This window comes from Juglans regia, chromosome 1 (assembly GCF_001411555.2).
Source record: "Juglans regia cultivar Chandler chromosome 1, Walnut 2.0, whole genome shotgun sequence".
NCBI classification, from domain to species: Eukaryota; Viridiplantae; Streptophyta; class Magnoliopsida; order Fagales; family Juglandaceae; genus Juglans; species Juglans regia.
The window spans coordinates 39653486-39681059 of NC_049901.1; the positions used below are offsets into that span (position 1 = coordinate 39653486).

Consider the following 27574-nt stretch of genomic DNA (forward strand, 5'->3'; position numbering starts at 1 on the left):
TGTGTAAAATGCTTCATGATCCAGACAGGCTAGATATGCATGAATGGAAAGGTTGATACTTGATTCAACGATTCAGAAAGTTGGGGACTTCTTTGAGTTGCATGGAGCACTAGATAACCATTAACTACTCCAAAACATGAATGCACTTGTGCAAATTGTTTTGGAGAATTTGTCAGGTTGTTTTATGATCCTTCCAACTTGGCATAACCAAGCCCTAAATATTTATTCACGCTTTTGGTTGGAAAAGGGAGAAAAAAGCATAGAAGAGAATGATTTGGTAACTCACTACTGCTTTAGAGAGATTTTGATAGTGAGTTGAGATAAAAGTTGAAAGTCGAATAAAATAGTATAAAAATATTATTTTTTAATAATATTATTATTATTTTGAGATTTGAAAATTTTAAATTATTTATTATATTTTGTATGAAAATTTAAAAAAATAGTAATGATTAAATTAGATGAATTGAGGAACTTTTGTATCTAAATCGGACCCATCCTTTTATGTCGGATAACACCCAAACCCTCCAGTCGAGGGAGAGAAGGAATTTGCTCATGCATCAAAATTGTGGCATTTTTGCCCCATGGCCTACACTGCATCTGCATTGCTTCGCATCCGAATTTGACTGGCAGATGGTCTTAGCTCCAATATGTTCGGTTCCCAATAAATTTATATGCTTTTTAACATTATTTTTGTCACAAGTAATGTTACATACAATCATGGAGTACATAAGTACTACACAATTATTTTGAAAAATAGTAGAGTTTACTATTAAAAAATTAACTTTTTTATGTGAATCAAATATTTATTCACTTTTTTCAAAACGTGATTTAATATTGTCCGTCTAATTATAAAGCCCCTTTTATTGTAATGTATATTTGGCATATTACGTTAATGTGTAAATTTTATTATATAAGATTTATACGTAGACTTATTATACTTATGTATGAGATATTCGGCATCAATTCATTGTGATTTGAACTTTGTACAAATATAAAAGCAGAAAATGTTTTGTGTCGTAAACAAGGAGTGTTTGCCCTTATTTATATGATTTAGGATCTAACTAATGCGCTAAAGAATATGATTAATTTTGAACTCTTTTATAATTGTTTCACAACTTATTTCAAAATCACTTAACGTAATTGTGTCAATTTATTAAAAATAATTTTAATTTTACAATTTCGATTTTCTAAAATAAATCGTAAAAGAATTGTAAACGTATCATTATCCTTAATATAATAAAATGTGTGAAACCTTATAAGCTCTTACGTGTAAACAATAACACTTGTAATTCATCGTACTCAAGGTTAAATTTATTGAAGACGGAGATTTGGAAAAATAACAAGAATCAACAGGGTGGTTTTAATAGATTAGAATTACACTAAATAATAAAATTACTCTATTTTAAATTAATAATATTAGTTCCAATTTATTTGTATTATTTAAGCATTTTTAAGAGTCACATAACCCCAAACAGGTCAAGAGATGGCAATATATGACATAAGTCATGAACTCAGTATGAACACGATACGAAATTAACGGATTTGGATTTGATGTTAACTGGTTTTGGTTAAAATGGATTGACCCATAAAGATCTGATTTATTAATGGGTCAATAACAGGTCAACCCGTTTAGCACTAAATCCACCATTTTGACCCGTTTAAATTTAATTTCAAATTTAAAATTTTATTATTGTTAACTTATAATATTAGTGTATTTTAGTATGCTTATGTTTTTATTTTTAGAATTGTAATTTTAAACGCACATATTTGTTTATTATATGTTTGCAATATCAGTTCTATTATATGTTAAATAATATTGATATATATATTTTTAAGATATTGTGATTGTAAGTGGATTTTTTCCCATTCATAGAGCCCCCCGGGCCTCGGCCCAAGGGCCAAAAGGACTGCGTAGGGGGAAGGAGTCAAGCCGTCGATGAGACAGGTTAGTTTGACATCCCACGGGCGTATTCAGAACCCAAATACGTGCACTGAGCATGGCGGGAAATGCGAATGACCCTCGATCCAACGATATCAGACCATCTACAGCCCACAAGGAATAGACAAAAAGCTAGGAAACTATACCGCATTAATGACATCATTACCAAGCTACACGCCACATTTATGATGCTGTCGCAGAACTACACCTTATTAAAAAACTCTAACAGCAAAAACAACATAAGAGGCAAGAACTTTGTGGAGACAAAGATGATCTGCACCTCCCCTAATCCATGGTATATATAATAAGTTACAGGTATGAGAAAACTCTCAAATTCCTAAACTCTCTCACTTATTTACATACTTCCAATAATATTTTTAATTTTGGCATCGGAAATTCTCCAGCCTCAAGACCGTCCTCTCCTAGTTGCATTCTCCATCATCTTTTGCAAGCTCATTTAAAAAGATTTGAGGTGTCAGAACTTGGTCTAAAAGTATGCGAAACACGACGTTAACAGTGGCTACTAATAAATATAAATGTTAACTTTTATATGAAATTATGTTAATCAGGTCAAATGAGTTATACGTATTAGTTCAACCCATTTTACATGAAATGAGTTTAAATGGGTTGTGTAGTAATAATTTATTTCTAATTAATTATTAAACGGATTAAAACGGGTGGCCCGACCCGACTCATTATCTAAATAAATTGGGTTAGAATTTGAAAGTTTGACACATTTAATTTAATGGATCGGATTTAGGTTGATCTATATAGTTAGGGCTGAGCAAAAATCCGACAATCCGACTCCGAATCCGACTCCGCTCCGGCTCCGCTCCGACTCCGCTCCGGCTCCGACTTGTCGGAGTCGGAGTCGGAGGTTTTTTCTTCATGACAGTCGGAGTCGGAGTCGGAGTCGGATCCATTGATGATCCGACTCCGACTCCGCTCCGATCCGACTCCGATCCTCCGCCTCCGCCTCCGACGTCTCCCTCCGACTCCGCCTCCGCCTCCGCCTCCGATTTTATACATATTTTATAAAATATGTGTTTTTCTATATATTAATTATTTAAATTTTATACAACTATATATTATATAGTTAGTTAAACTCAATAATATACTAGTTAAATAATATATTTATACTATAATATATAGACTAAATTGACTAATAATAGTTTAGTATATGACTATATGTAAATATCATACTATTACAAATTTACAATATTACTACCATGTAACACTAAATTACTAATGTATAAATATAATAGCATATAATACTAATAACTAATGTATATATAATATACTATAAACACTAAGATGAATAATAACATCGACATGTAATATTGTAATACTAATGTATAAACACTAATCTATAAATTTATAATAACATATAATACTAATGTATAATAACTAAAGTATTATTCATATAAATTACTAATAGTCTAATAGTATTAATTACTATATATAAATTAGTAAACCACTTTAAGCCTATATATAAATGACTATATAAATTACTGTAGTAATAGTATCAATTACTAATACTATATTACTATATGATACTATTAAGTTATTAACTATAGTGATATACTAGTATTAGAAATTAAGTATACTAATACAATCAGTAATATAGTCAGTATAATACTAATATACTAATACTATTATATAGTTATATTAAATTAAAATCATTATAGCAAATACTAATATATAGTTATTCTAATCATTACAACTAATTCTAATACTAATATAGACTATAGTTATAACTTGTAGTATCATAACTATACTAAATTACTATAACTTATACTAATATAGTTATACTAAATGACTATATCTATAACTATATATATTATATAGTATTAATATCACTATTAGTATAATATATAGTATTAATAATAACTAATAGTCTAATACTAATATAACTATTAATATAACTAATATCACTACTAGTATAACTAATATTAATACTAATACTAATATACTAATACTATTATATAGTTATACTAAATTAAAATCATTATAGCAAATACTAATATATAGTTATTCTAATCACTACAACTAATTCTAATACTAATATAGACTATAGTTATAACTTGTAGTATCATAATTATACTAAATCACTATAACTTATACTAATATAGTTATACTAAATGACTTAAGTTATAACTATAACTATATATATTATATAGTATTAATATCACTATTAGTATAATATATAGTATTAATAATAACTAATAGTCTAATACTAATATAACTATTAGTATAACTAATATCACTACTAGTATAACTAATATTAATACTAATACTAATATACTAATACTATTAGTGTATTACATATATTTATATATATTAATATATATATATATATAAAGTATATTAGTGTATTAATAATATTTCGTATACAGTGTCGGTGTCTTTTTTTTAATATTCATATATAATAATATATATCATATATTTTTTTATGAATCTTCATATATATATATAATATAAATTATAATGATAACATTAGATTGATATTGCATGGTCTTCTATTTAGTTTAGATTGTAATATTGATAAAGTTGAAATTTGAAAGCTCACAAATTTTTTTTTTTTTTTTAAAAATGGGTCAAATATGAAATTAAAAAAGACAAAAAAATAAAATAAAAAAATCCGACTCCGCTCCGACAAGTCGGAGTCGGAGTCGGATCGGATAATATACATCGCGGAGTCGGAGTCGGAGGTCGGATTCGACCTCCGACAAAGTCGGAGTCGGAGTCGGAGTCTGGGCCCTCCGACTCCGAATAGGTCGGTGCTCAGCCCTATATATAGTCAATTGTTTATGATTTGACAATATACGAACACGACTTGAAAATATAATTTGCCACCCTTACTTATACCAGTTTGGATATAAAAGTTTCTTAACCCATTTAGGATGTGTTTGGATGTTGAAGTGAGTTGAGTTGAGTTGACATGATAAAATATTGTTAGAATATTATTTTTTAATATTATTATTATTTTGAGATTTGAAAAAATTAAATTATTTATTATATTTTGTATTGAGATTTAAAAAAGTTGTAATGATGAATTGAGATGAGTTGAGATGAGTTTAGGATCCAAACTCACCTTTAATCTAATTATTACAATTTTTTCAAATTTTCTTACAAAATATAATAAATAATTCAAAATTTTTAAATCTTAAAATAATAATAATATTAAAAAATAATATTATAATAATATTTTATTTAACTTTTAATTTTAATCTCAATTTATCTCTATCTATCCGTTGTCCAAACCTCCCCTTAAAGCAGCTGCCAACGGTTCAGATCTCGCGTGACCCATCCAACAAACAGCTGCCAAAGCAACCCACCTAAATCACCCGCAGGGGAAGACGAGGATCAAGCGAAATTGCCTTGGCCGTATGGTATTCCACAGCGAAGCCCACCTCTCCTCTTCCTCCTCCACCTCCTAGCTGTCTCTCTCTCTATCTCTGCGTTTTATCTCTGCTCAGTCCCATATCGATTCGATCTCTCCCTTTCTCTCTGCAATTCAATCCGAACGCATTTTTGTGAAAATCCTTACTATTTTCATCGGTTTCCCGATCAAGATGAAGGATTTAGGTTTAGCTACGTTATAATTCGATCGATTCCAGTTGGCGAATCCGTGAATAACCGTCAGAGCTGGGGGCGAATCAGTCCGCGCCTCACCGAAGCCCGGCGGGGGCGGCATCCCGTACGGGAATCTGGCTCTTTCTACGCCCTCACAATGCGCCACCTCCCCACTCCCTCGCTTACCTCGACTCTGTGAGCCGTCACCACGCACGCGATTCTCACCACCCGCCTCCAAGACGAACGACTCCCATGGACTCCTCCATTCACAATTCCCATTCTGCCTCTCCTCCTCTCGAAGAGCCCGAGTACCTGGCCCGCTACCTTGTCATCAAGCACTCCTGGCGCGGCCGCTACAAGCGGATACTATGCTTTTCCAGCATCTCCATAATCACCTTGGACCCCTCCACGCTGTCCGTGACCAACTCGTACGACGTTGCGACCGATTTCGAGGGCGCCACTCCGATAATCGGCCGCGACGACAATTCGAACGAGTTCAACTTGAGCTTGCGCACCGACGGGCGTGGTAAATTCAAGACGATGAAATTCTCTTCGAGGTATAGGGCGAGCATATTGACGGAGTTGCATAGGATACGATGGAGTAAGCTGGGGGCCGTTGTCGAATTTCCGGTGATTCATCTGCGCCGGCGGACCTCGGAGTGGGTCCCTTTTGTAAGTTACTCTATATTAATTTTCCCGTAGTTTAAGTGAATTTGGATTGTCCAATGTGATGATTTACGGTATTAAGTTGATGGTAAAAGATTCTTTTTTGCCTTGGATTAGATGTTAGGTTGGTTTTTATAAGTAAATTCATTAATTAGTTAAAAACACAGGTGGAACCCTAGTAAAAAGTTGTATGGGAGATAATCTTTTTAAAAGAAGAGCAGAAATCGTAAATAAATTCAGAAATATTGGAAAAAATTAAAGATTTCATACGCCCCTGACCGTGTATAAATAAATTTGAGCAACATATTCTTTAGCTCTTCCACCTACTTCTCGTGATCTTCAAAGCATCTTGCATTCCGCTCTCTCAATATGCTCCATGTGAAACACAGAGGGACCATCCTCCAAGCAGCTAAAACTGAGAGATTTCCCATTTGATATCTCCAACAATCTAAAAATCCTATCACCTGTCTAGGCACGACTCATTCTACTTCCAATGATTTTAAGCTTGGAAGTAAGTTGTTTCAGTGATAAGAGGCATGTTTGTTTCTTCACCAAGTACTCTGATGCAAGTGTTTAGCGTTGATGAGACTATTAGAAGGCATAAAGATTGTGTATTACTGCTTGCTAGACATCCATGCATACTAATGTAAACATTTTCCTTTATATTATTTTTAATTTTTTGCAACCATTTGGTAATAGAACTTGTTTGTTCGTTTTGTATGATTAAGAACTAGACTAATAAAGTTTATTACTTACTGAAAAAAAAGAACTAGACTATATGAAAGAAAGGAATGAAGTGGGAAGAACTCTCTTTTTGTAAGTTAGGATTGAAGCTTCAGTGCTAACAGGCAATCACCAGCGAGGAGTTTTTGTTTTTGTTTTGTTTTGTTTTTTTTTTCGCGGGGGTTGGTGGAGGAACTGGAAATGCACTCTCAATGCTGAATCACCATTCTTTATAATTATCTACCTAGCAACTGTTCTCTTTTTTCCAAAATTTCACTCACTGACAAGTAAGTTTATGCAGGAAAAAATTTATAGAAATGATATGGTTTGTCTGATGATAGCTTCATTAGTTTCCTTCCCGTTTAGCTGCACCTTGATAAACTCTCTTTGTAACATTCACATTGAAGCCCATTGATAGCACAAGATTAAACAGCTGTTGCTAAGGCGAATGTATGCAGCCTTAGAGTTTTTGTATTACTCCTCTTTCCAACCTTCAGTGGCTGCTAAATCATAGTGTCAGTTATTACAATGACCAATCTTTTCGGATTTTTTCATACTATATATACAATCTACCTTTGGACAGCTCATACATTTTGGAGGGAAAGGAGATGGATGCTAGAGGAGCTCAAAACTCTCCCTTTGAACCCTCTCTTCCTTTGGACAGCTTTGATACACTTTTTGTTTTTTTTTTATAAGTAAGAAATTTTATTGATTGAATGAAATTAGGCAACTCCCATGTACACAAGAAGTATACAAAAGAGACTCCTAATTACATTCTCGAAAGCTGAAATTTGATACACTTTAACAGGCTTAGCTTTCATGCTTGTTTCTTTTTCTCCTAGATAGGTGTATTTCTTGTATACTTCCTGTGTACTTGGATTGTGCCTTTTGCACCTCTTAATGAAGTCTTATTACTTAAAAAACAAAATGACTATGCATACAATCTATCTTATTGTCCATTACTTCATTTTTTTCTTCAAACTGACACTGTTAAAAATTCACAACTTTGGATTTGCACAGAAATTGAAAGTTACTTATGTTGGTGTTGAACTTATCGATCAAAAATCTGGAGATCTTCGCTGGTGCTTAGATTTTAGAGATATGGATTCCCCTGCGATCATTCTCCTTTCTGATGCTTACGGGAAGAAAAGTGCTGAACATGGAGGTTTTGTTCTTTGCCCATTATATGGAAGAAAGTCTAAAGCTTTTCAGGCTGCCTCAGGGACAACGACTTCTTCTATCATCTCAAATTTGGTATGGCTGGCATCCAAGTATTTGACTTACTATTTTGTGCTTATTTATTTTAGTACTTTATCTGTATTTCTCACGTCTTTGCCTCTGACACAAGGAACTCAGATCCTACTTGACTGTTTGATTATGCCTGTCAGGGCATGCTAATGCCCTGGATTTGTTTTTGTTTACTCACACTCTTTTTTCCCCATTACGACTTATATAGTTGTACATCTTTTGCAGATTAAAACTGCAAAATCCATGGTTGGTTTGTCACTATCTGTGGACAGTTCCCAAACCCTCACTGCAGCAGAGTATTTAAAGAAAAGGGGTAACATATCATAAGCATGTTTTCTTCACTTTTCATCTATTGTATTTTTTCTTCTTTTGTGCTTCAGTTCTAGGCACTTCTTAACCTTTGAAAACATGAAAAATACAGCCAAAGAGGCAGTAGGAGCAGAAGAAACCCCTTGTGGGGGTTGGTCCGTGACAAGATTGCGGTCTGCTGCCCATGGAACTCTAAATGTTCCTGGATTGAGTTTGGGTGTTGGCCCAAAAGGAGGACTTGGGGATCATGGTGATGCTGTATCTCGTCAACTCATTCTTACAAGGGTTTCACTTGTTGAGAGGCGCCCAGAGAACTATGAAGTAAGCTGCGGAATTTAAGGGTTTTTTTTTTCAATTTTATATTTCAGGTTGTTGATATATGCCTGAATTAGAGAAACTACTCCATGCATTATTCCTGCCATATGTGAACGATAGACACATAGTCTTAGCCCTTGTTTGGGAACACAAACAATCTCTCATCTCATCTCAAAATTTCCTTCCTAAATATCACTCAAACACAAACACTTTTCAATTTCAAATATTCAACTTTTTCATCAAATTATTACCTAATTATTACAACTTTTCCAAACTTCCAAACAAAACACAAAAAACAATACAGCTTATTCAAATTCCAAAACAAAAATTATATTAAAAAATTATATTTTAACAATATTTTAATTTTATAATATTTTTATTCAACTTTTTCTCTTTCATTTCCCAAAACTCAATAAAACATATTAACTCAAATAATTTCACCACTATTCACAAAATTCTCATATCTTATTCCCCAAGTATCTCTTACTGTAAATAGGCTTAGCATCATAGAATGGGGTCATGTTTTCAAATTTAATAAACATATTTATAAGCAAGTGATACTATTCACCTAGGTTTTAACATTTTTTCCCCCTAAATTCTTAGTAATTTTCATAAGCATGTTAAAGGAAGAAAATGTTATATTCTAGATGATCTGGAAGGCAATTATATGAGAAGACTATCTGGCGCTGCATTATAGATTTCTGTACAAATCTTACAATACAGAGAAGTAATAGAACATGTGAGGACATGGTAAGTACAGGCAAGTGAAAATAGGAATAAATTCTTTAGATTGAACATTCTGTAGTACTAGAAAGTCCCTTTGTGCGTACTATGGAGTTTGACCTGCATAATTTATAATGAATCAAGATAATCATTCGTTCCAGATAGTCACTATCTATTCTTCCACTTTGAGAGGGGCCGAGGACTGCAAAAGATGGTGTCAGAGTTTAATTTTCTTAAACGTCTTGTATCATTGGACAAAGGCCCATTATGGTGCTCCCCTTTCTATTTCTAACTTTCAGTACTTTATAGCAGCACTCTTCCCTTTTGTTTGTTGAGTGGATTTATGTATACTAACCGTGCATTGGGATGATATCTCTTTCCATGATTAATAAAATTAATCATCCTCATCGTGGAAAAAACCATTCTATAGGATTATTTTATTTAGTTTGGTGTGTTTTTGGTGGCATTATATCAAATGCTGAGAATCATCACTAGATGTGTGCAGGCTGTTAGTGTTCGTCCTTTATCTGCAGTAAGCTCTCTTGTTCGGTTTTCCGAGGAGCCCCAGATGTTTGCGATTGAATTCAATGATGGATGTCCCATCCATGTAAGTTATCTTCAGTTCTTCTTTTGGTTCACTTAGGAGGTAATGTTTCTGAAGCATGTGGCATGGATTGTAGGTTTACGCAAGTACGTCTCGGGATAGCTTACTTGCTGCAGTTCGTGATGTTTTGCAATCAGAAGTAGGTAGATGTGCTCTCTCTTGGATGATGATAACATTTGTTTGCCTGAATAGTTAGATTCTGTAACATAATGTGGTGTGGTTGATTCCACCAAGAAATTTTATTGGTAATACATAATCTAGACACTGATGTGGTGTGGTTGATCTCTGGGGTAAATTTTGCAGGGTCAGTGCCCAGTTCCTGTATTACCAAGGTTGACAATGCCTGGCCATCGTATTGATCCACCTTGTGGAAGAGTTCATTTACAATTTGGACAGCAACATCCTGGTGCTGATATGGAAGGTGCTTCCATGCATTTGAAACATTTGGCAGCAGCTGCAAAAGATGCTGTTGCTGAAGGTGGTTCTATTCCTGGATCTAGAGCTAAGTTATGGCGTAGAATAAGGGAGTTCAATGCATGTATAGCATATAGTGGAGTTCCTCCTAACATTGAAGTACCTGAAGTGACCTTAATGGCCTTAATTACAATGCTTCCGGCTACTCCAAATTTTCCTCCAGAGTCTCCTCCCTTACCGGCCCCTTCACCTAAAGCAGCTGCAACAGTAATGGGTTTCATTGCATGTTTACGTAGATTACTGGCATCAAGAAGTGCAGCTTCACATGTGATGTCATTTCCAGCTGCTGTTGGAAGAATAATGGGTTTACTCAGAAATGGTTCAGAGGGTATAGCCTTTGAAGCTGCAGGGCTTGTTGCAGTCCTTATTGGTGGTGGTCCTGGCGATTCGAATATGTTAACAGATTCCAAAGGAGAGCAGCATGCTACAATTATGCACACCAAATCGGTACTGTTTGCTCAACATGGTTATGTTATTATTCTTGTCAATAGGCTGAAGCCATTGTCTATATCGCCTTTATTGTCAATGGCTGTTGTTGAAGTTTTTGAAGCTATGATATGTGAACCACATGGCGAAACCACTCAATATACTGTTTTCGTTGAACTATTACGCCAAGTAGCTGGTTTGAAGCGTCGCTTGTTTGCTCTGTTTGGGCATCCTGCTGAAAGCGTCAGGGAAACAGTAGCTGTGATTATGCGAACAATTGCAGAAGAAGACGCAATTGCAGCAGAGTCCATGCGTGATGCTGCTTTGCGCGATGGTGCTTTATTGAGGCATTTATTGCATGCGTTTTTCCTTCCTGCTGGTGAGAGGCGTGAGGTCAGTCGACAGCTCGTTGCCCTTTGGGCAGATTCCTATCAACCAGCTCTAGAATTATTGTCTAGAGTTTTGCCACCTGGGCTTGTTGCTTATTTGCACACATGTTCTGATGGAGTTCCATCTGAAGATGCCAGTCGGGAAGCATCATTGACCAGTAGAAGAAAGAAGCGTTTACTTCAACAGAGGAAAGGTCGTTCAGGAAGAGGATTTGCTCAAGAGCATTCCTCACCTTCAGTCAACAATTTTGAAGTCGGTGATTTGGCAAGACAGGCAGGTGGTGGTGCTTTTAAAGGGTCAGATGGCTACCAAAGATCTGCTCTAGAGCCAAATCTAGGGCAGACCACAACCATTCAGTCATCTGTTGCCCCAAGTGGTGATAACTTGACCGGTGAAGTGTTCTCTTCCAGAGTTGCACAAAATGATCATTCAGCTGTTTCAGCTGATGCTCCATCAACCAGTCTTCATGAGGCATCAGAACCAGGTGCTTCAAATCTGGTTGATTCTAATGCCAATATCGGTGGCTTGGAAGATACAGGCCTTCCAGCTCCTGCTCAGGTTGTTGTGGAAAACACCCCTGTGGGTTCTGGAAGGCTACTCTGTAATTGGCCTGAATTTTGGCGAGCTTTTAGTCTTGACCATAATCGCGCAGATTTGATCTGGAATGAGCGTACCAGGCAAGAGTTAAGGGAAGCTTTGCAGGCTGAGGTTCATAAACTAGATGTTGAGAAGGAGCGTACGGAAGATATCGTTCCAGGAGGTGCAACGGTAGAGATTATGACTGGCCAAGATACTGTGCCACAAATATCCTGGAACTACTCTGAGTTCTTAGTTAGTTATCCTAGCTTGTCCAAGGAAGTTTGTGTGGGCCAATACTATCTGCGTTTACTGCTTGAGAGTGGCAGCAGTGGTAGTGCACAGGATTTTCCACTGCGTGATCCAGTTGCTTTCTTTAGAGCGCTTTATCATCGGTTTTTATGTGATGCTGACATAGGCCTTACAGTAGATGGCGCTGTTCCCGATGAGATGGGTGCATCTGATGATTGGTGTAACATGGGAAGATTAGATGGTTTTGGTGGAGGGGGAGGTTCTTCTGTTAGAGAGCTTTGTGCAAGGGCAATGGCAATTGTATATGAACAGCATTATAAGACAATAGGTCCTTTTGAGGGCACTGCTCACATCACAGTTCTTTTGGATAGGACAGATGATAGAGCTTTAAGGCATCGCCTTCTTCTCCTTTTGAAGGTACATTCAGACTGAGTTCCGTCGATTTTTTATTTCATTGTTCTGCTGATATCTGAATTGCCTTAATGATACATTTCACCATGGTCTGTTGTGCATATTGGTGCAAGTGACATGTTCTCTTCTGTTTCTTTGCACTGAAGTTCTCCTTTTTTGTTGGTAAGTTATACACACGTACAGTGGGTTGTGAACACACGATCTTACCCTTCACTGCAGTTTTATAGAGGAGTGTAACAGTGAATTCATTTTTATAGTATTTACTGTTCCTAAAATCCTTCAGAGAACCAACCTTATAATGGAATGGGCTCAAGATCTAGGCTAAGCCTGAATTGAAGTTTGCATATTTCATTGTGGTTATATTTTGGATAGTAACAAATTTTCAACAATATATATGTGCAGGCTTTGATGAAGGTTCTATCGAATGTGGAGGCTTGTGTTTTGGTTGGAGGGTGTGTTTTGTCTGTGGATCTGCTGACAGCGGTTCACGAGGCTTCGGAAAGGACTTCTATCCCTTTGCAGTCAAATTTGATTGCAGCTACAGCTTTCATGGAACCACTTAAGGAATGGTTGTTTATTGACAAGGATGGTGCAGAAGTTGGACCTGTGGAGAAGGATGCTATCAGGAGGTTCTGGTCCAAGAAAGCAATTGATTGGACAACAAGGTGCTGGGCTTCTGGGATGCTTGACTGGAAGAGATTGCGTGATATTCGGGAACTTCGCTGGGCGCTATCTATTCGGGTTCCAGTTCTCACTTCTAATCAGGTACTGTAATATGGTTGTTATCGGATTTGACATTTTGGAAAAATCCCCCTTAAAATTGCTTGAATACACTAGTAGTTCTATCTGTTTTGTTCTTGGTTGCTTATTTTATCTAGTAATGCTGGTTTATCTATTGGTCAATCGAAATTTATTTGTTATTTAATGTTCAACTTTGACATATGCTTTCCATTCCTTTATGCGATTTGATTACTGTTGGTTTTTTGAGACCTAGTAATGCAATATGTTTGCAGAATCATACATGTTGGATATTTCCAATTTCTAGCTCCAGAAGTGTTTTTCTAGCTCTAATTCTAACTTGAAAATAATATGTCTGTCACTTTTGCCTTTTCTTGTTTTATTTCCTCGATACTTTCCAATAGATGTTACTTGTTTTCAGGTAGGGGAGGCAGCATTGTTCATTTTACAGAGCATGGTATCTGCTCATTCAGATCTAGATGATGCTGGAGAGATAGTAACACCAACTCCTAGAGTAAAACGGATCTTGTCAAGTCCACGTTGCCTTCCACATATTGCACAGGTGAATTTTGCAGCTGTATTGAATGAACTTAGACGTTTCTTCTTTGATACACTAATGTCGTGGGTAATTTCTATTGATTTCAACGGACTCAGCTTTCATGTTTTTGTTGTATCTATTTCTAGTTCTTGACTAGGTCTGTTATCTCATATATGTCATGTGTACTTGGGCTATGCCTATTTTCATTTCTATTGATAAAATTTCTTTTACCTATCCAAAAAAAAATTGAAGCTGAATTTTGATTGTCAATGCTAAACGAGTCCTAGTGGTAATCTGATGGTTAGTCCAGACATGGAATATGTATGTGTGGGTGTGGGTGTGGGTGAGTGCACGCACATGAGATGTAAGGCTATATTTCTAACCTATTTGATCTTGTGAGGACATTTGTATAGAACTTTCCTTTTAATCTGAAAACATGGATGTTGAAAAGTACCTATTATCTTCAATTTTGTTTGCCAAATAAATTTAGGCTATGCTGTCCGGGGAACCGTGTATTGTAGAGGGTGCTGCTGCATTGCTGAAGGCTGTTGTCACCAGAAATCCCAAGGCCATGATTCGTCTATACAGCACGGGCACATTTTATTTTGCCTTGGCATACCCTGGATCTAATCTCCTTTCAATTGCTCAACTCTTCTCGGTGACTCATGTCCATCAAGCATTTCATGGTGGGGAAGAAGCTGCTCTTTCCTCTTCATTGCCTCTGGCAAAACGGAGTGTATTGGGTGGACTTCTTCCTGAATCCTTGCTTTATGTACTGGAGCGTAGTGGTCCAGCTGCATTTGCTGCAGCAATGGTTTCTGATTCTGATACGCCTGAGATTATATGGACCCATAAAATGCGAGCAGAATATCTGATACGTCAGGTATAGCAAGACCTCTAGCAAGGCCTATGCATTATTTGTTTCACTTCACTAGAGGATGGTTATCTATAAACTACAACTGAATCTGTGCCTCTTTCCTACCCCCCAGGTTTTGCAGCATCTTGGAGATTTTCCCCAGAAATTGTCACAGCATTGTCACTCCTTATATGAGTATGCGCCTATGCCACCAGTGACATACCCAGAGCTAAGAGATGAAATGTGGTGTCATCGTTATTACCTTCGGAATTTGTGTGATGAGATCCGGTTTCCAAAATGGCCCATTGTTGAGCATGTTGAATTTCTACAGTCATTACTGGTAATGTGGCGTGAAGAGTTGACACGAAGACCCATGGATCTTTCTGAAGAAGAAGCTTGCAGAATTTTAGAGATAACCCCAGAAGATGTGTCGAGTGATGATGTCAATAAAACTAGTTTTGAGTTGGGTGAGGAGATATCTAGCATATCCAAGCAGGTTGAGAACATTGATGAAGAAAAACTCAAGCGACAATATAGGAAACTTGCAATGAAATACCATCCAGACAAAAATCCTGAAGGTCGGGAGAAGTTTCTTGCTGTACAGAAAGCTTATGAGCGCCTGCAGGTAGACACTGTCCTCCAGATTAAGTATATCCATCTGAAAAATGCTTAATCATGAGAATATCCAGAATCCTCTTGCGCTGAAATCTATATAATTTCAATGGTATTTCCATGATATGGGTATAACTACTTAAAATCTGTGTATTGTATATAATTTCACTTCATACTTCCTTCCGAGTCTGTCTCGAAATATTAAATTTCTAACAAGTTTGGCCATTTATGAAGCTTTTGCATCTCTTAAGGTCCACTGTCCAAGGCTCATGTATGCTGTTAAGTGGATATATTCTAGGATTAAAGATGCAATGTGATAAAGATTCTGCTTTTCTGTAGAGTTTTTAGAATATAATATGCACATATACCATCTTGCGTACTTGGGCTATGCCTATCATCATTAATACAATCATTTACTTATAAAAAAAAAAGAATAGAATATGCACATTTTTAAAAAACAATTTCATGTAGAAAGATATGAATATAAATTTCCTCAGAGCAGCTTAAGATTGGGAGGTGGAAGTTTTAGTGAAATTTTGAACTTGTATTCCACTAGCTTTAGAAGAGGTGGTGAAGGCAATTTTTTTTTGGCCTTGTATGAAAAAGGGATATTCAGTGTTCGTTCTTTTTATATTATCCTTACTCCTAAATCAACAATCCATTTCCATGGAAGAGCATTTGGTGGACAAAGGTTCATTTGAGAGTTGCATTCTTTGGTTGGACATCCTCTCTAGGAAAGATTCTCACTATAGATAATTTAAGAAGTGACATTGTCATGATTCATTGGTGTTGCATGCGTAAGAGAAGCGTTGATCATCTTTTACTTCATTGTGAGATTGCAAGTACTCTGTAGATTAACTTCTTCAATCATTGGATTTGCTTGGGTCATGCCCAAAAGAATTGTGGATCTTTTTTATTTCTCGAAAGGGAAAGTGGCAATCTGCAGATCATTGTAGTGTGGAAGGTGGTTCCTGCTTGCCTCATTTGGTGTATTTGGAAGGAAATGAACGGCAAATTTTTTTAGGACCTTGAATGAACATTGTAGAAACTAAAACTTTTTTTTATCAATACCCTTCTCATGTGGACTGTTTCCATAGGCTTTAATGGGCTAAATTTGCATGATTTTTCTTGATCTTTTTGTTTGTTATAATTAGGTGCTTCTCTTGTATACTTTCTGAGTACTCAGGTGCACCTTTCTTGCTTTTTAATAAAGATTATTATTACTTGTTAAAAAAAGAAAGATATGAATTATCCTTGTTCAGTTTTATCCCAAAACAATTCAACATTTTCAAATCCCAAAACAATAATAATATTAAAAAATAATATTCTAACAATATTTTATTCAACTTTCAATTTTCATCTCAACTCATCTCATCTCATTTCAACTCACTATCTAAACCTAACGTAACTCTTCCCTCAATATGACTTTTCTGCAGGCCACCATGCAAGGCTTGCAAGGTCCTCAGCCTTGGAGGTTGTTACTTTTATTGAAAGGACAGTGTATCTTATACCGGCGATATGGGGATGTACTAGAGCCATTTAAATATGCTGGCTATCCCATGTTACTCAATGCAGTTACTGTGGACAAAGATGATAACAACTTTCTTTCCTCTGACAGAGCACCCCTGCTTGTTGCCGCATCAGAGCTTACTTGGCTGACGTAAATCCCCTTATGCCAATATCTCCTTGGTTGATTTTATTTTTTTGTAACAAGTGAGTTTTGACACCGCCATGATTGATTTAATTCTCATGATTGTCCCATGTTTAGGTGTGCATCTTCTTCTTTGAATGGTGAAGAACTTGTGAGGGATGGAGGGATACAACTTCTTGCAACTCTTCTTTCTCGTTGCATGTGTGTTGTTCAGCCAACTACTCCTGCAAGTGAACCATCTGCGATTATTGTTACGAATGTGATGCGAACCTTTTCTGTTTTGAGTCAATTTGAGAGTGCCAGAGTTGAGATGCTTGAACTTTCTGGACTAGTTGAGGACATTGTACACTGTACTGAACTTGAGCTTGTACCAGAGGCAGTTGATGCTGCCCTCCAGACAATTGCCCATGTTTCCGTGTCCTCAGACTTGCAGAATGCTTTATTAAGGGCTGGTGTTTTATGGTAAGTTAGCTTATTATTGTATTGGTTTAATATGTATGCACCATGCATACTTCTTAGTCACCCCCTCAACTTTTTTACTAAATTAATTGCCAATATCAAGATCAGGTGTATCTTCTTACAAATCCCCCCCGCCCCCCAAAAAAACTATAAGCATGCCCATTCTTTCTTTTTATTTCTTGATGTTTGTAAAATTAATGCTGTACATTCTGAAAATTTTTCTTTTTGTGTTATTCAGCATATGAGATTTTTATTATTGAAAAATTGTTACCCTGCAATTGGCTCGTTTTAGGTACCTTTTGCCACTGCTGCTTCAGTATGATTCAACTGCTGAAGAATCTGATATGACAGAGTCACATGGGGTTGGCGCTAGCGTTCAGATTGCAAAAAATTTGCATGCTGTTCGAGCATCCCAGGCCCTATCAAGGCTTAGCGGGTCATGTACTGATGAGAATTCAACACCTTACAATCAAAAAGCAGCCGATGCTCTCAGAGCCTTGCTAACTCCAAAACTTGCTAGTATGTTGAAAGGCCAAGTGCCTAGAGACCTATTATCCAGATTAAACACAAACTTGGAGTCTCCAGAGGTAAATCCTATGATTTTTTGCCTGTCATGTGGAAGAAATATTTCAAGTGTTCATATTTCCAGGGATGAAGATCAAATTCTGTTGGATGATTTTGAATATGCATATATGTTGTTAAAAGTTTAGTTTACTGATTGCAATTTGTTTGGGTGCGCAATAACTTGGTGATATAAGCTATCTAGAATTCAAATTAGTGTAATCAGCAAATTTTGTTTTTTGTTTTTTATTAAGTAAAGACACAAAGGAATCATGCTCCAAACTGCAGCCACCTGGGGATTACCTTGAAGACCATTATAGCAAGCTAGGAGATCCACCACCCTCCAAGGCATCACCCATGCAATTCCCAATCTACTAAAAACCTCATCCCAAAGTGCCCTAGCCACCTCGCAATGCAATAACAAGTGATTCACAGATTCCCATTCTTTTTACACATGTAGCACCAATCCATGACAATGAAACCACGCTTTCTCAAATTGTCCATAGTCAAGATTTTCTCAAGAGATGCAAGTCCAAATGAAGAAAGCAACTGGAAGGCGCCCTACTCTTCCAAATACACTTCCAAGGAAAAGAAGTATGACTCTGAGATGGCAAAACCTTATAAAAAGATCGAACAGTGAACTTCTTGCTCCCATTAGGCCACCAAAGCAGCCTATCCACCACAGAATGACCAATACTCACAGCATATAATGAACTGAAATTTTAGAAAAAGTATCAATTTCCCAATCATGGGCTGCTCTAGTAAAACGAACATTCTACTGAAAAAAGAACCATTGGTGGTGACCAGAAGGTCCAACACTGAGGCCTCCTGATCAGAAGATATGCGAAAAAGGGAAGGGAACATCGTCTTGAGAGCAAGGTCACCACACCATATGTCATTCCAGAAACTCATCCTGGATCCCTCTCTAACTTCAAAACAGATATGTCTAGAAAAAACCTCCCAGCCATTCTAAATGTTATTACCCCTCGCCTCCTTAGAACACCAACCTCCCCCCCCCCAAACAAAAAAAAAAGCACTTCTAAATTTGAGGTCAATAACCTCCCTCCAAAGAGAATCCCATTTCGGGTGGTATATCCACAACCATTTCCCAAGAAGTGCTTTATTAAAAATCCTCAAATTACAGATCCCCAAACCTCAGTAAGAAATTCGAGAGCAAATTTTATTCCAACTAACCAGAGGGATCTTGGTCTCCTCCCTAACACCACCCCACAAGAAAGCTTGAAATAACTTCTCAATCTGCTAGACCACCCACCCCACAGGCAAGGGAAACAAAGATAGAAAATAAGTGGGGAGACTAGAGAGCGTACTCTTGATTAAAGTGAGTCTCCCCCCTTTGGACAAATACATCCTTTTCCACCCTACCAACCTTCTCTCAATCTTCTCAACAATCCCATCCCAACTGGATTTAGCCTTAAATTGTGCTCCTAAGGGAAGACCCAAATATTTCTTAGGCAAAGAAGCGACCTTACACCCCAAAAAACTAGCCAAGCTTATTGCTCACAACCTCCACCAGCACTGCTTAACAAATTGATGGCTGATTAATGTTTTAATGTGGAGAAACCATCAATGAGCATTCATAGATGGTGCGATATCGAAGACTTTGAGTCTGTATCCCTAAGGTCTTGTACTTGTTCAAAAAATAAAAGTACACCTAAGGTCTTGCATTTTATTAATGTTAATTTTTCTATTTCCTTTGGTGGATTCTTTTGCAGGCACAATTGCATATTTTACATTGAATTATTGTCTTAGTTTCTAAATATTAAATTCTGCATGCTGAGACACAAGTCAGTGACTATATTAACAATATTTAGAAGGTTCCTAGATCATTTATAAGTCCCATGGTGTGGCATGTGGAATGTTTTGTATTTCTTATGGTCAAAACCAGTCATGTCAATCTAGGCTACCCTCAATATTATAATTCTTTTATTCTTAATCATTAACTTTCTGGAAGGCCAAAAGATTGGCCTGAAGATTAGGGGTGATCATGCTGCTGATGAACCTGACTGAACTTTTTTGACAAGTGAAACTGACCAAACTGACCGACCATGATCAGTTTCCAACAGTCTGGTGATGCAACGTGGTTTTGGTTTCACCGAAATCAATGCTATCATGTTTGGTTTTTAAGCCTAAAATCTCCTGCGTACCGAACTGATCAACCAAATGGCCCATAAAAACTGACAAAACCAATCATACTTGCAGCATACTGATTGATCTAGGTCAATTTCAGATGGTCCTTGTAGAGCGATCTGCTGATGAGTCTTGATCTATTACATGCTGTCAAAAACCGAAAAAGGAAAACATCTGTGCTTACCCTGCCTTTAGTCCCAATTAGTTTTGGAGTATCCCATGGTGGCTACTCCAATCAATCTCCATCATGTTTTCTTTATTTGCCAATCTCAATCGATTAACTGAACCTTGTTTTGTTTATATCCATTTATACTTGTTGATATCTAGGCAAAAATTGAGAAAATCAACCAACCATGCCAACAAATTCCCGACATTGGATTAGTCAACCTCAGGGGATTTGGTTGGTCACTTTCAAAATCTAAAGGGTATGTTCAGTGATTGGAACTTCCTCAAATCGTTCAAATAACTAATGATCGCCTCTTTTAGAGATAATAGCTTTAATAATTTTTTCTCCTATCAAAATAATAATTTTATCTGGCTAGTTTTCCTTCTAATTTTTTTTTTTTCAAATATGACTTTTTTTGTTTAGCTTCCTGCCCAGGCCCTTAGATTGTGTTATCAGTCATGGGATTTAATAAGATGATTCTGTAAATAATTGCTGTTCTATATTTGGGGAATAGAAAATGATATGGCATGTATCTGAAGCTCTATCTGCATACAGAGTTATTGATCATATGGCATGCATCTCATTAGCCATCGTCTCTGGGCACTTGGGTTGCAAGAGTGATTGTTAATCTTATTTTGATTTTATTATTCCTTATACTAGCTGCTTGTGGTTTTAGATTATCTGGAACTCTTTGACCCGAGCAGAACTATTGAAATTTGTGGACCAGCAACGTGCAAGCCAGGGTCCTGATGGTTCATATGAGCTAAAAGATTCACAGGTCTTTGTGTATAAGGCACTGTCAAAAGAGCTCTTTGTAGGCAATGTTTACTTGAGGGTCTACAATGATCAGCCTGACTTTGAGATCAGTGAACCAGAAGCTTTTTGTGTTGCTCTTGTTGATTTTATAGCACATTTAGTGCATTCTAGGTGTGCAACAGATTCAGATGTTCAAAACGAAGTTAGTGTCAGTGGCTCATCCCTCGAGGCATCTGAGCCTCAAAATGATATGGTTCATGGATCAGTTAATGATCAGCATGTAACATATGAGAACCAAAGTGATTCGGCATCTGGATCACTTAATGAACAGCAGATTTCTGATGATTCTTTGACAGTATCAGATGGACAAGTGGCAAACAGTGAAAAACTTGAACTGGTTAAGAACCTTCAATCTGGATTGACCTCACTTAAGGTACATTTCTCGCTTGTTATATTAACTTACTACTTGTCCAATGTGTCTAATACATTTTTGTACTTGCAGAACTTACTGACAAGCAATCCAAGTTTGGCATCAATATTTTCTACTAAAGACAAGCTGTTGCCTCTTTTTGAATGCTTTTCTGTGCCTGTTGCATCAGAAAGCAACATTCATCAACTTTGCCTGAATGTACTGTCACTCTTGACTGCATATGCTCCTTGCTTGGAGGCAATGGTTGCAGATGGATCCAGTCTTCTCCTTTTAGTACAAATGCTTCACTCTACTCCAAATTGTCGAGAAGGGGTTCTTCATGTTCTTTATGCATTGGCAAGCACAGCGGAACTTGCTTGGGCTGCAGCCAAGCATGGTGGAGTAGTGTACATTCTCGAACTTCTGTTGCCCTTGCAGGGTAATGAACCTCTTTTTTCGTTCTCTTCTTTAATTTATTTAAAATATATCTTATTAATAAGAAAAACTATTATGTGCAGAAGAAATTCCCTTGCAGCAAAGAGCAGCAGCGGCTTCATTGTTGGGGAAACTTGTTGGGCAGCCTATGCATGGGCCTAGAGTTGCAATAACGCTGGCAAGATTTCTTCCAGATGGTATGGTATCGATTATTAGGGATGGTCCTGGTGAGGCTGTTGTAGCTTCCCTTGAACAGACTACAGAGACACCCGAACTTGTCTGGACACCAGCAATGGCAGCTTCTTTGTCTGCTCAAATTGCAACTATGGCATCAGATCTTTATCGTGAACAGATAAAAGGTCGCATAGTTGATTGGGATGTACCTGAGAAGGCATCTGGGCAGCAGGAAATGAGAGATGAGCCACAGGTATCACTTGATATTGCTATTTTTAGCCTTATACATAATTATAATGTTCACTGAACTAAAAGCTTCATGATCATGCAGGTTGGTGGAATATATGTCAGGCTGTTCTTAAAAGATCCAAAATTTCCCCTCAGAAATCCAAAGAGATTCTTGGAAGGACTACTGGATCAGTATTTGTCGTCCATTGCTGCCACACATTATGACGCCCAACCTTTTGACCCTGAACTTCCGTTGCTTCTGTCTGCTGCTTTGGTTTCCTTATTGCGGGTGCACCCTGCACTTGCAGATCATGTTGGATATCTTGGATATGTGCCCAAACTTGTGGCGGCTGTAGCCTATGAGGGAAGACGAGAAACAATGGCATCAGAGGAGGTTAATAATGGCGTCTATGCTGATAGAGGCTATGAACCTGACGATGGATTGACACAACCCACACAAACTCCACAAGAACGTGTGCGTCTTAGTTGTTTACGTGTGCTGCATCAGCTTGCCGCTAGCACTACTTGTGCTGAAGCAATGGCAGCAACTAGTGTAGGGACTCCTCAGGTATGTGCTAAACAATCCATTTCTCTATCATTAAAATTGGTGTCTTGTGGATTCTGTTAATTTCGTCACATATAACAAACGTGTCCATTTACTTGGAAGGGATAGGCATATGATTAAGTTTGTGAAAGGGCACTGGTGAAGTGCTGTTTTTTTATGTTGAAATGATATCAAAATGCTATCCACATCCTTCTGTTCTTCTTAATAGTATACCATTACAAACTGTATAAAATTTTATGATTGTTGACTTAAGGCAGAAAATCTGCTTCAAGATCTTTTAAAAATTGACCTTGCTTTAATAGGAAATTTTTATTTTATCTGTCTTTATTGTTCTGAGAATCGGAAGGATACAGTTTTGCTTAGGTTTTATCAGATTGGCAAGTTTCCAATTTCCGGACACTTGCTGTTATATTGGATAATAATTTATTCTTTGTTTTACTCGTTTAAAAAAATTCTATAATTTCTTCTTTGTTTTACTCTTTTTAAAAAAATCTATGTTTAATTTTATTGATGTTGTGACAGGAAGGGGGGAGGAGGAGGGGTAGGGTCTTTTTTATGCTGAAGGGTTGTCTACATTAGAGATTATAATAGTCATGAATCCTTGCATTGTTCGTCATATATTCTGCTATGCTTTGTGGCTTAATCTGTATCCCTTGCTTGCTCCTGTCAACCTTGTTTTCAGGTTGTTCCACTTCTAATGAAAGCCATAGGGTGGCAAAGTGGAAGCATATTAGCTCTCGAGACACTAAAACGTGTTGTGGTTGCTGGAAATAGAGCTAGGGATGCTCTTGTTGCACAAGGACTCAAGTGAGTAACTTCCATATTCAACATTCATTTATTCTTCCATGTCTGTTTTTTGTTTCAACTGTGGCGTAGTTTGTGCCCCGTAGATCCTAGTTTATGTGAAAAATATTTTATTTGCACAAGACATGCTTTTAATACACACAGGCCGACCCACTTGAAGAGTTGTGGATAAGGTGCATGTTAACTATACTTAATTTATCTATTTTTTTTTTATGAGTGCTATAGTTTACCTATAGATTGCACATGTTTATTCTTTCTTTGTATGAGTGACATGATTTACGTTTTTTAAATTAAATCCTTCTATTAGATTCATTGTATAATTTATTCATAGTGAACTTTATTTCAATTTTCTTAGAAAAAAAGGTTACGCTTAATTATCATAATACTTGCCCAATATAAAACAAAGTGACATTTTGCTTCCCTGAACTATCATTATTTTTGCAACGTGGACCCCAAACTACTGAAAGTTGTTATCTGCATGCTTCTTTTAGATTTGACCGTTAAGTTTGTATCACATGTTTATTTTCCGTTCATTTTAATAATCAGATCTTAATTGAGGGTGCATGTTCTTTTGGTAGTTTTGACTTATCAATTGCTTCCTGACACAAGTTACTCATAATTCTATTAATCAAGTCTGAATTCTTTCAACACAATCAATTATACATTTATATACTGTTGCCAACTTGAAGATAATATATTATTGCCTACTGTCTAATATTTCTCTACTACGGCAGACATTCTTCCTATAATTGTAACTGTCTCTTTGATTTAGTATTTCTCATAGATTAAATAAACCTTATTGAGAAAAATCTTCTCAAAGGAACTTTTGATCTCGCGATGTGTTTATTATGTTTAAGTTATACTTCCATGCTTTCTGATAGTAGAACAATTCGTGTGAACATTACAGGGTTGGTCTCGTTGAAGTACTTCTTGGCCTTCTTGATTGGAGGGCTGGTGGAAGGAATGGTCTTTGCTCTCAGATGAAGTGGAATGAATCTGAAGCATCTATAGGCAGAGTGCTTGCAATCGAGGTTAGAATATTAATCCTTCTCTCTATTTCATGAGATTTTTTGGGTTTTGTAATGCTAGTCTAAAGTTTTGAGCGGATATCTTCCAGTCACAAACACACTTAAATGTTTTAGTGTATTGTAAGCCGTTATAGTTCTGTGTTACCTCGCCTTTAACGGGGGAAGTTCTTGGGTTGGGACCTTTGGAGGTGAGCCATTTGGAAAGGGTTGGCTATCCCTCATTGTTCATCTATCAAAAAAAGTTCTGGGTTACCTATCAAAAAAAGTTCATTTATTGGTCCCTACAGTTTTGCTCATTTTTAGATGGGTTCTTAGAGCACGTCTTTTTGAAAGAAAAATTGATCCGTATGGTACATATTGAATTTAAGATTGGTCCCTTAGTCCGATGTCTGGTAATCTTAGGACAGAAACTACCGTTATGACACTCCCTTACCATGTTAGAACCAATCACATAATGACGTGCCAAAAAAATCGCTTTTAAAAAAGGGTTCCAATCAGCATAAAAAAAACTAAACTTGAGAAATCAACTAAAGTTTTAAGAATCATGGAAGAATAATTTTTAAAAAAATCATAAAATAGATTTAAGAATATCAACTAAAATTAGAAAGAAAAAAACTTGGAAATTTAAAAATCCAAAATAAACAGAAAAAAAAAAAACCCTAAAATTCTAAAGTTAGAAATAAGCTTAAAATTACTTGATTTAAAAACTAAGACCAATAATTGAATAAAATGAATTAGAAATAATAATTAATAGTAAAAAAATTTAATTTAAAAATACTTAATTAAATTGAAATTAATATGTAATATATTACTGTTATGTGCATGTAAACTTGGGTTGCTTCCTTACTAAAGAAAAATATTTGGTTGCATGCCAATTCATTGGTGAGAAATTGTTGCTGCTGCTATGTATTTAACAAAAAATAAAAAATAAAGAAGAGAAATTGTTGTTGCTCGCTATTCTCATACAGTTTACTTAATACATTCTTCTGAAACATTCTTTGAAACTCATCTATAATGTGATTTAGTAAACATCGTCTATTTTTTTTAATTGCATTTACTTATGTGTTACTCCTTGGGAACTTCCAACTTGTTCCACACATTAGCTTTCTTATGACGTCCTAACAAGGAGTAAAAATTGGAGTCAGGTTTTAATTTGCTCTAAACAAGAGAGCTTTAATGTGCCTGTGAAGCTAAATTTCATCCCATTTTTTCAAGTGGCTTAGCACTACCTGCTTTGTGTTGGTCCAGGTTTTGCATGCATTCGCAACAGAAGGGGCCCATTGTACCAAAGTGCGCGAAATATTGAATGCTTCTGATGTAAGTCTTAAGGCCCCTTTTCTTTTTCCCACCCTTGATATTTGTTATGCAATTTGTTGCTTTTTGGTATCCTTGAACCATATTCTGCTAGCGGCTAACTTGTCTGTCTGGATAAAGTGAATTGTCGATTCTGAAATATTCTATGATATAATGAATGATCTTGTACTTTCTCTTGTCAGTATGGTTCCTTCTGATCATTGATAATTGGAAAGTTGTCACTCAAATATAATAAATAGGTTGTAACTCAATTCCTGGTTATGCTCCCTATTTTGCAGGTTTGGAGCGCTTATAAAGATCAGAAACATGACCTTTTCCTACCTTCGAATGCTCAATCTGCTGCTGCAGGGGTTGCCGGTCTAATTGAAAATTCATCATCCAGACTCACTTATGCCCTTACAGCTCCACCACAATCTGCCTCTTCAAGACCTGCTTCAATGACGACATCGGACTCAAATGGAAAGCAGGATCACCCTTCATAGTACAAAAACAGAAGAAAGACTTGAGCATTATATTTTACTCATTGTATAGCACACTGTACAGTTGAATCACCTTCTTTTTTTTGTTTTTGGCTTTTTTTTTTTTTTTTCTTTGCATACTCTCTCCTGGGGTAGATAATCAGGTGTTGATTGCAATTTTTAAGAGAAAAAGTGAAGGGGCTAAGCTAATCTATTTGTTTTCCCGTGTAAAGAGGAGGTCATATGCCTTCTGTAAATTGAGTTGGTCAACTGCCCTATTTTCAATATATAGGTGAATTAATCTTTGTGTGAAATCCATTCCATATTTCCTTCGGAGAATTCACGTTTGATTTTTGTTTTGAGTAATGCTAGAAACTATACTACAATCTCATCATTATTGATAATATTCAATAGCCATTAAATTTTTATGGTTTTTAAGATAGATCTTAGGGCTACTAGATCTAAGTCATATCACTAGAGTGGGATAATGTTGTTACACACTCCAATACAGACAGCAATACATATATGAATGAGGCCGATAATGAGCTATAGGCTTTAGTAATGGATTGAACTTAGAATGACACCCCGACCAACCACCAACAGAAACTAAACTTACTTCAATTTTAATTTGGAAACAGTGGTAACCTTTTCTTTCAGTGGCCTTTGTATATTGCCTGCCCATGACTTTCAATTTCTTTTGAGTTCAGAAGGATTAAAGTAATCATGTTTAGGTGGGCTTAGAGCTTATGTTTAATGGACCTCATCTACTACTGTCCTTTCCCATCTAATTACTTAATTCAAAATTCAGATGGGCTCTCATATCCCATCTATATGGGGTAAGCATGTCTTGACAGGCTCTAGAAGGAGTGCTTCATCCTGATCTTACCGGATTTGGATCTTTTATCTTAAATTTAAGATTTAGAGCGAATGTGAGACAAACACTTGAAGTAGAGCTTATAGTATTATTTGAACATTTTATGTTACCTAAACAACATTTGACTATTTATAAAATGTTGTACGGCTCACTTCATATATCTATCTC

General features: G+C 36.4%; 1 protein-coding gene across 2 annotated transcripts; it reads left to right on the forward strand.

The window, feature by feature from the left end:
- Positions 1-5285: 5285 nt before the first annotated feature.
- LOC108992669 (dnaJ homolog subfamily C GRV2) lies at positions 5286-26860 on the forward strand. Of its 2 annotated transcripts, XM_018967276.2 has the most exons (22): positions 5286-6187; positions 7925-8158; positions 8378-8465; positions 8574-8782; positions 10005-10106; positions 10180-10242; positions 10407-12638; positions 13035-13397; positions 13792-13932; positions 14399-14791; positions 14898-15389; positions 16813-17036; positions 17145-17489; positions 17779-18073; positions 21038-21550; positions 21620-21965; positions 22045-22388; positions 22467-22931; positions 23611-23735; positions 24640-24763; positions 26009-26077; positions 26353-26860. In XM_018967276.2, the coding sequence occupies exons 1-22, from the start codon at positions 5768-5770 to the stop codon at positions 26554-26556; spliced, it is 7791 nt and encodes a 2596-aa protein (XP_018822821.1). In that variant the 5' UTR covers positions 5286-5767; the 3' UTR covers positions 26557-26860. The 2 variants fall into 2 exon arrangements, with proteins under 2 accessions (XP_018822821.1, XP_018822822.1); XM_018967277.2 differs by lacking the exons at positions 5286-6187; positions 7925-8158; positions 8378-8465 and having other exon boundaries at positions 8597-8782; positions 9995-10106.
- Positions 26861-27574: the final 714 nt, after the last annotated feature.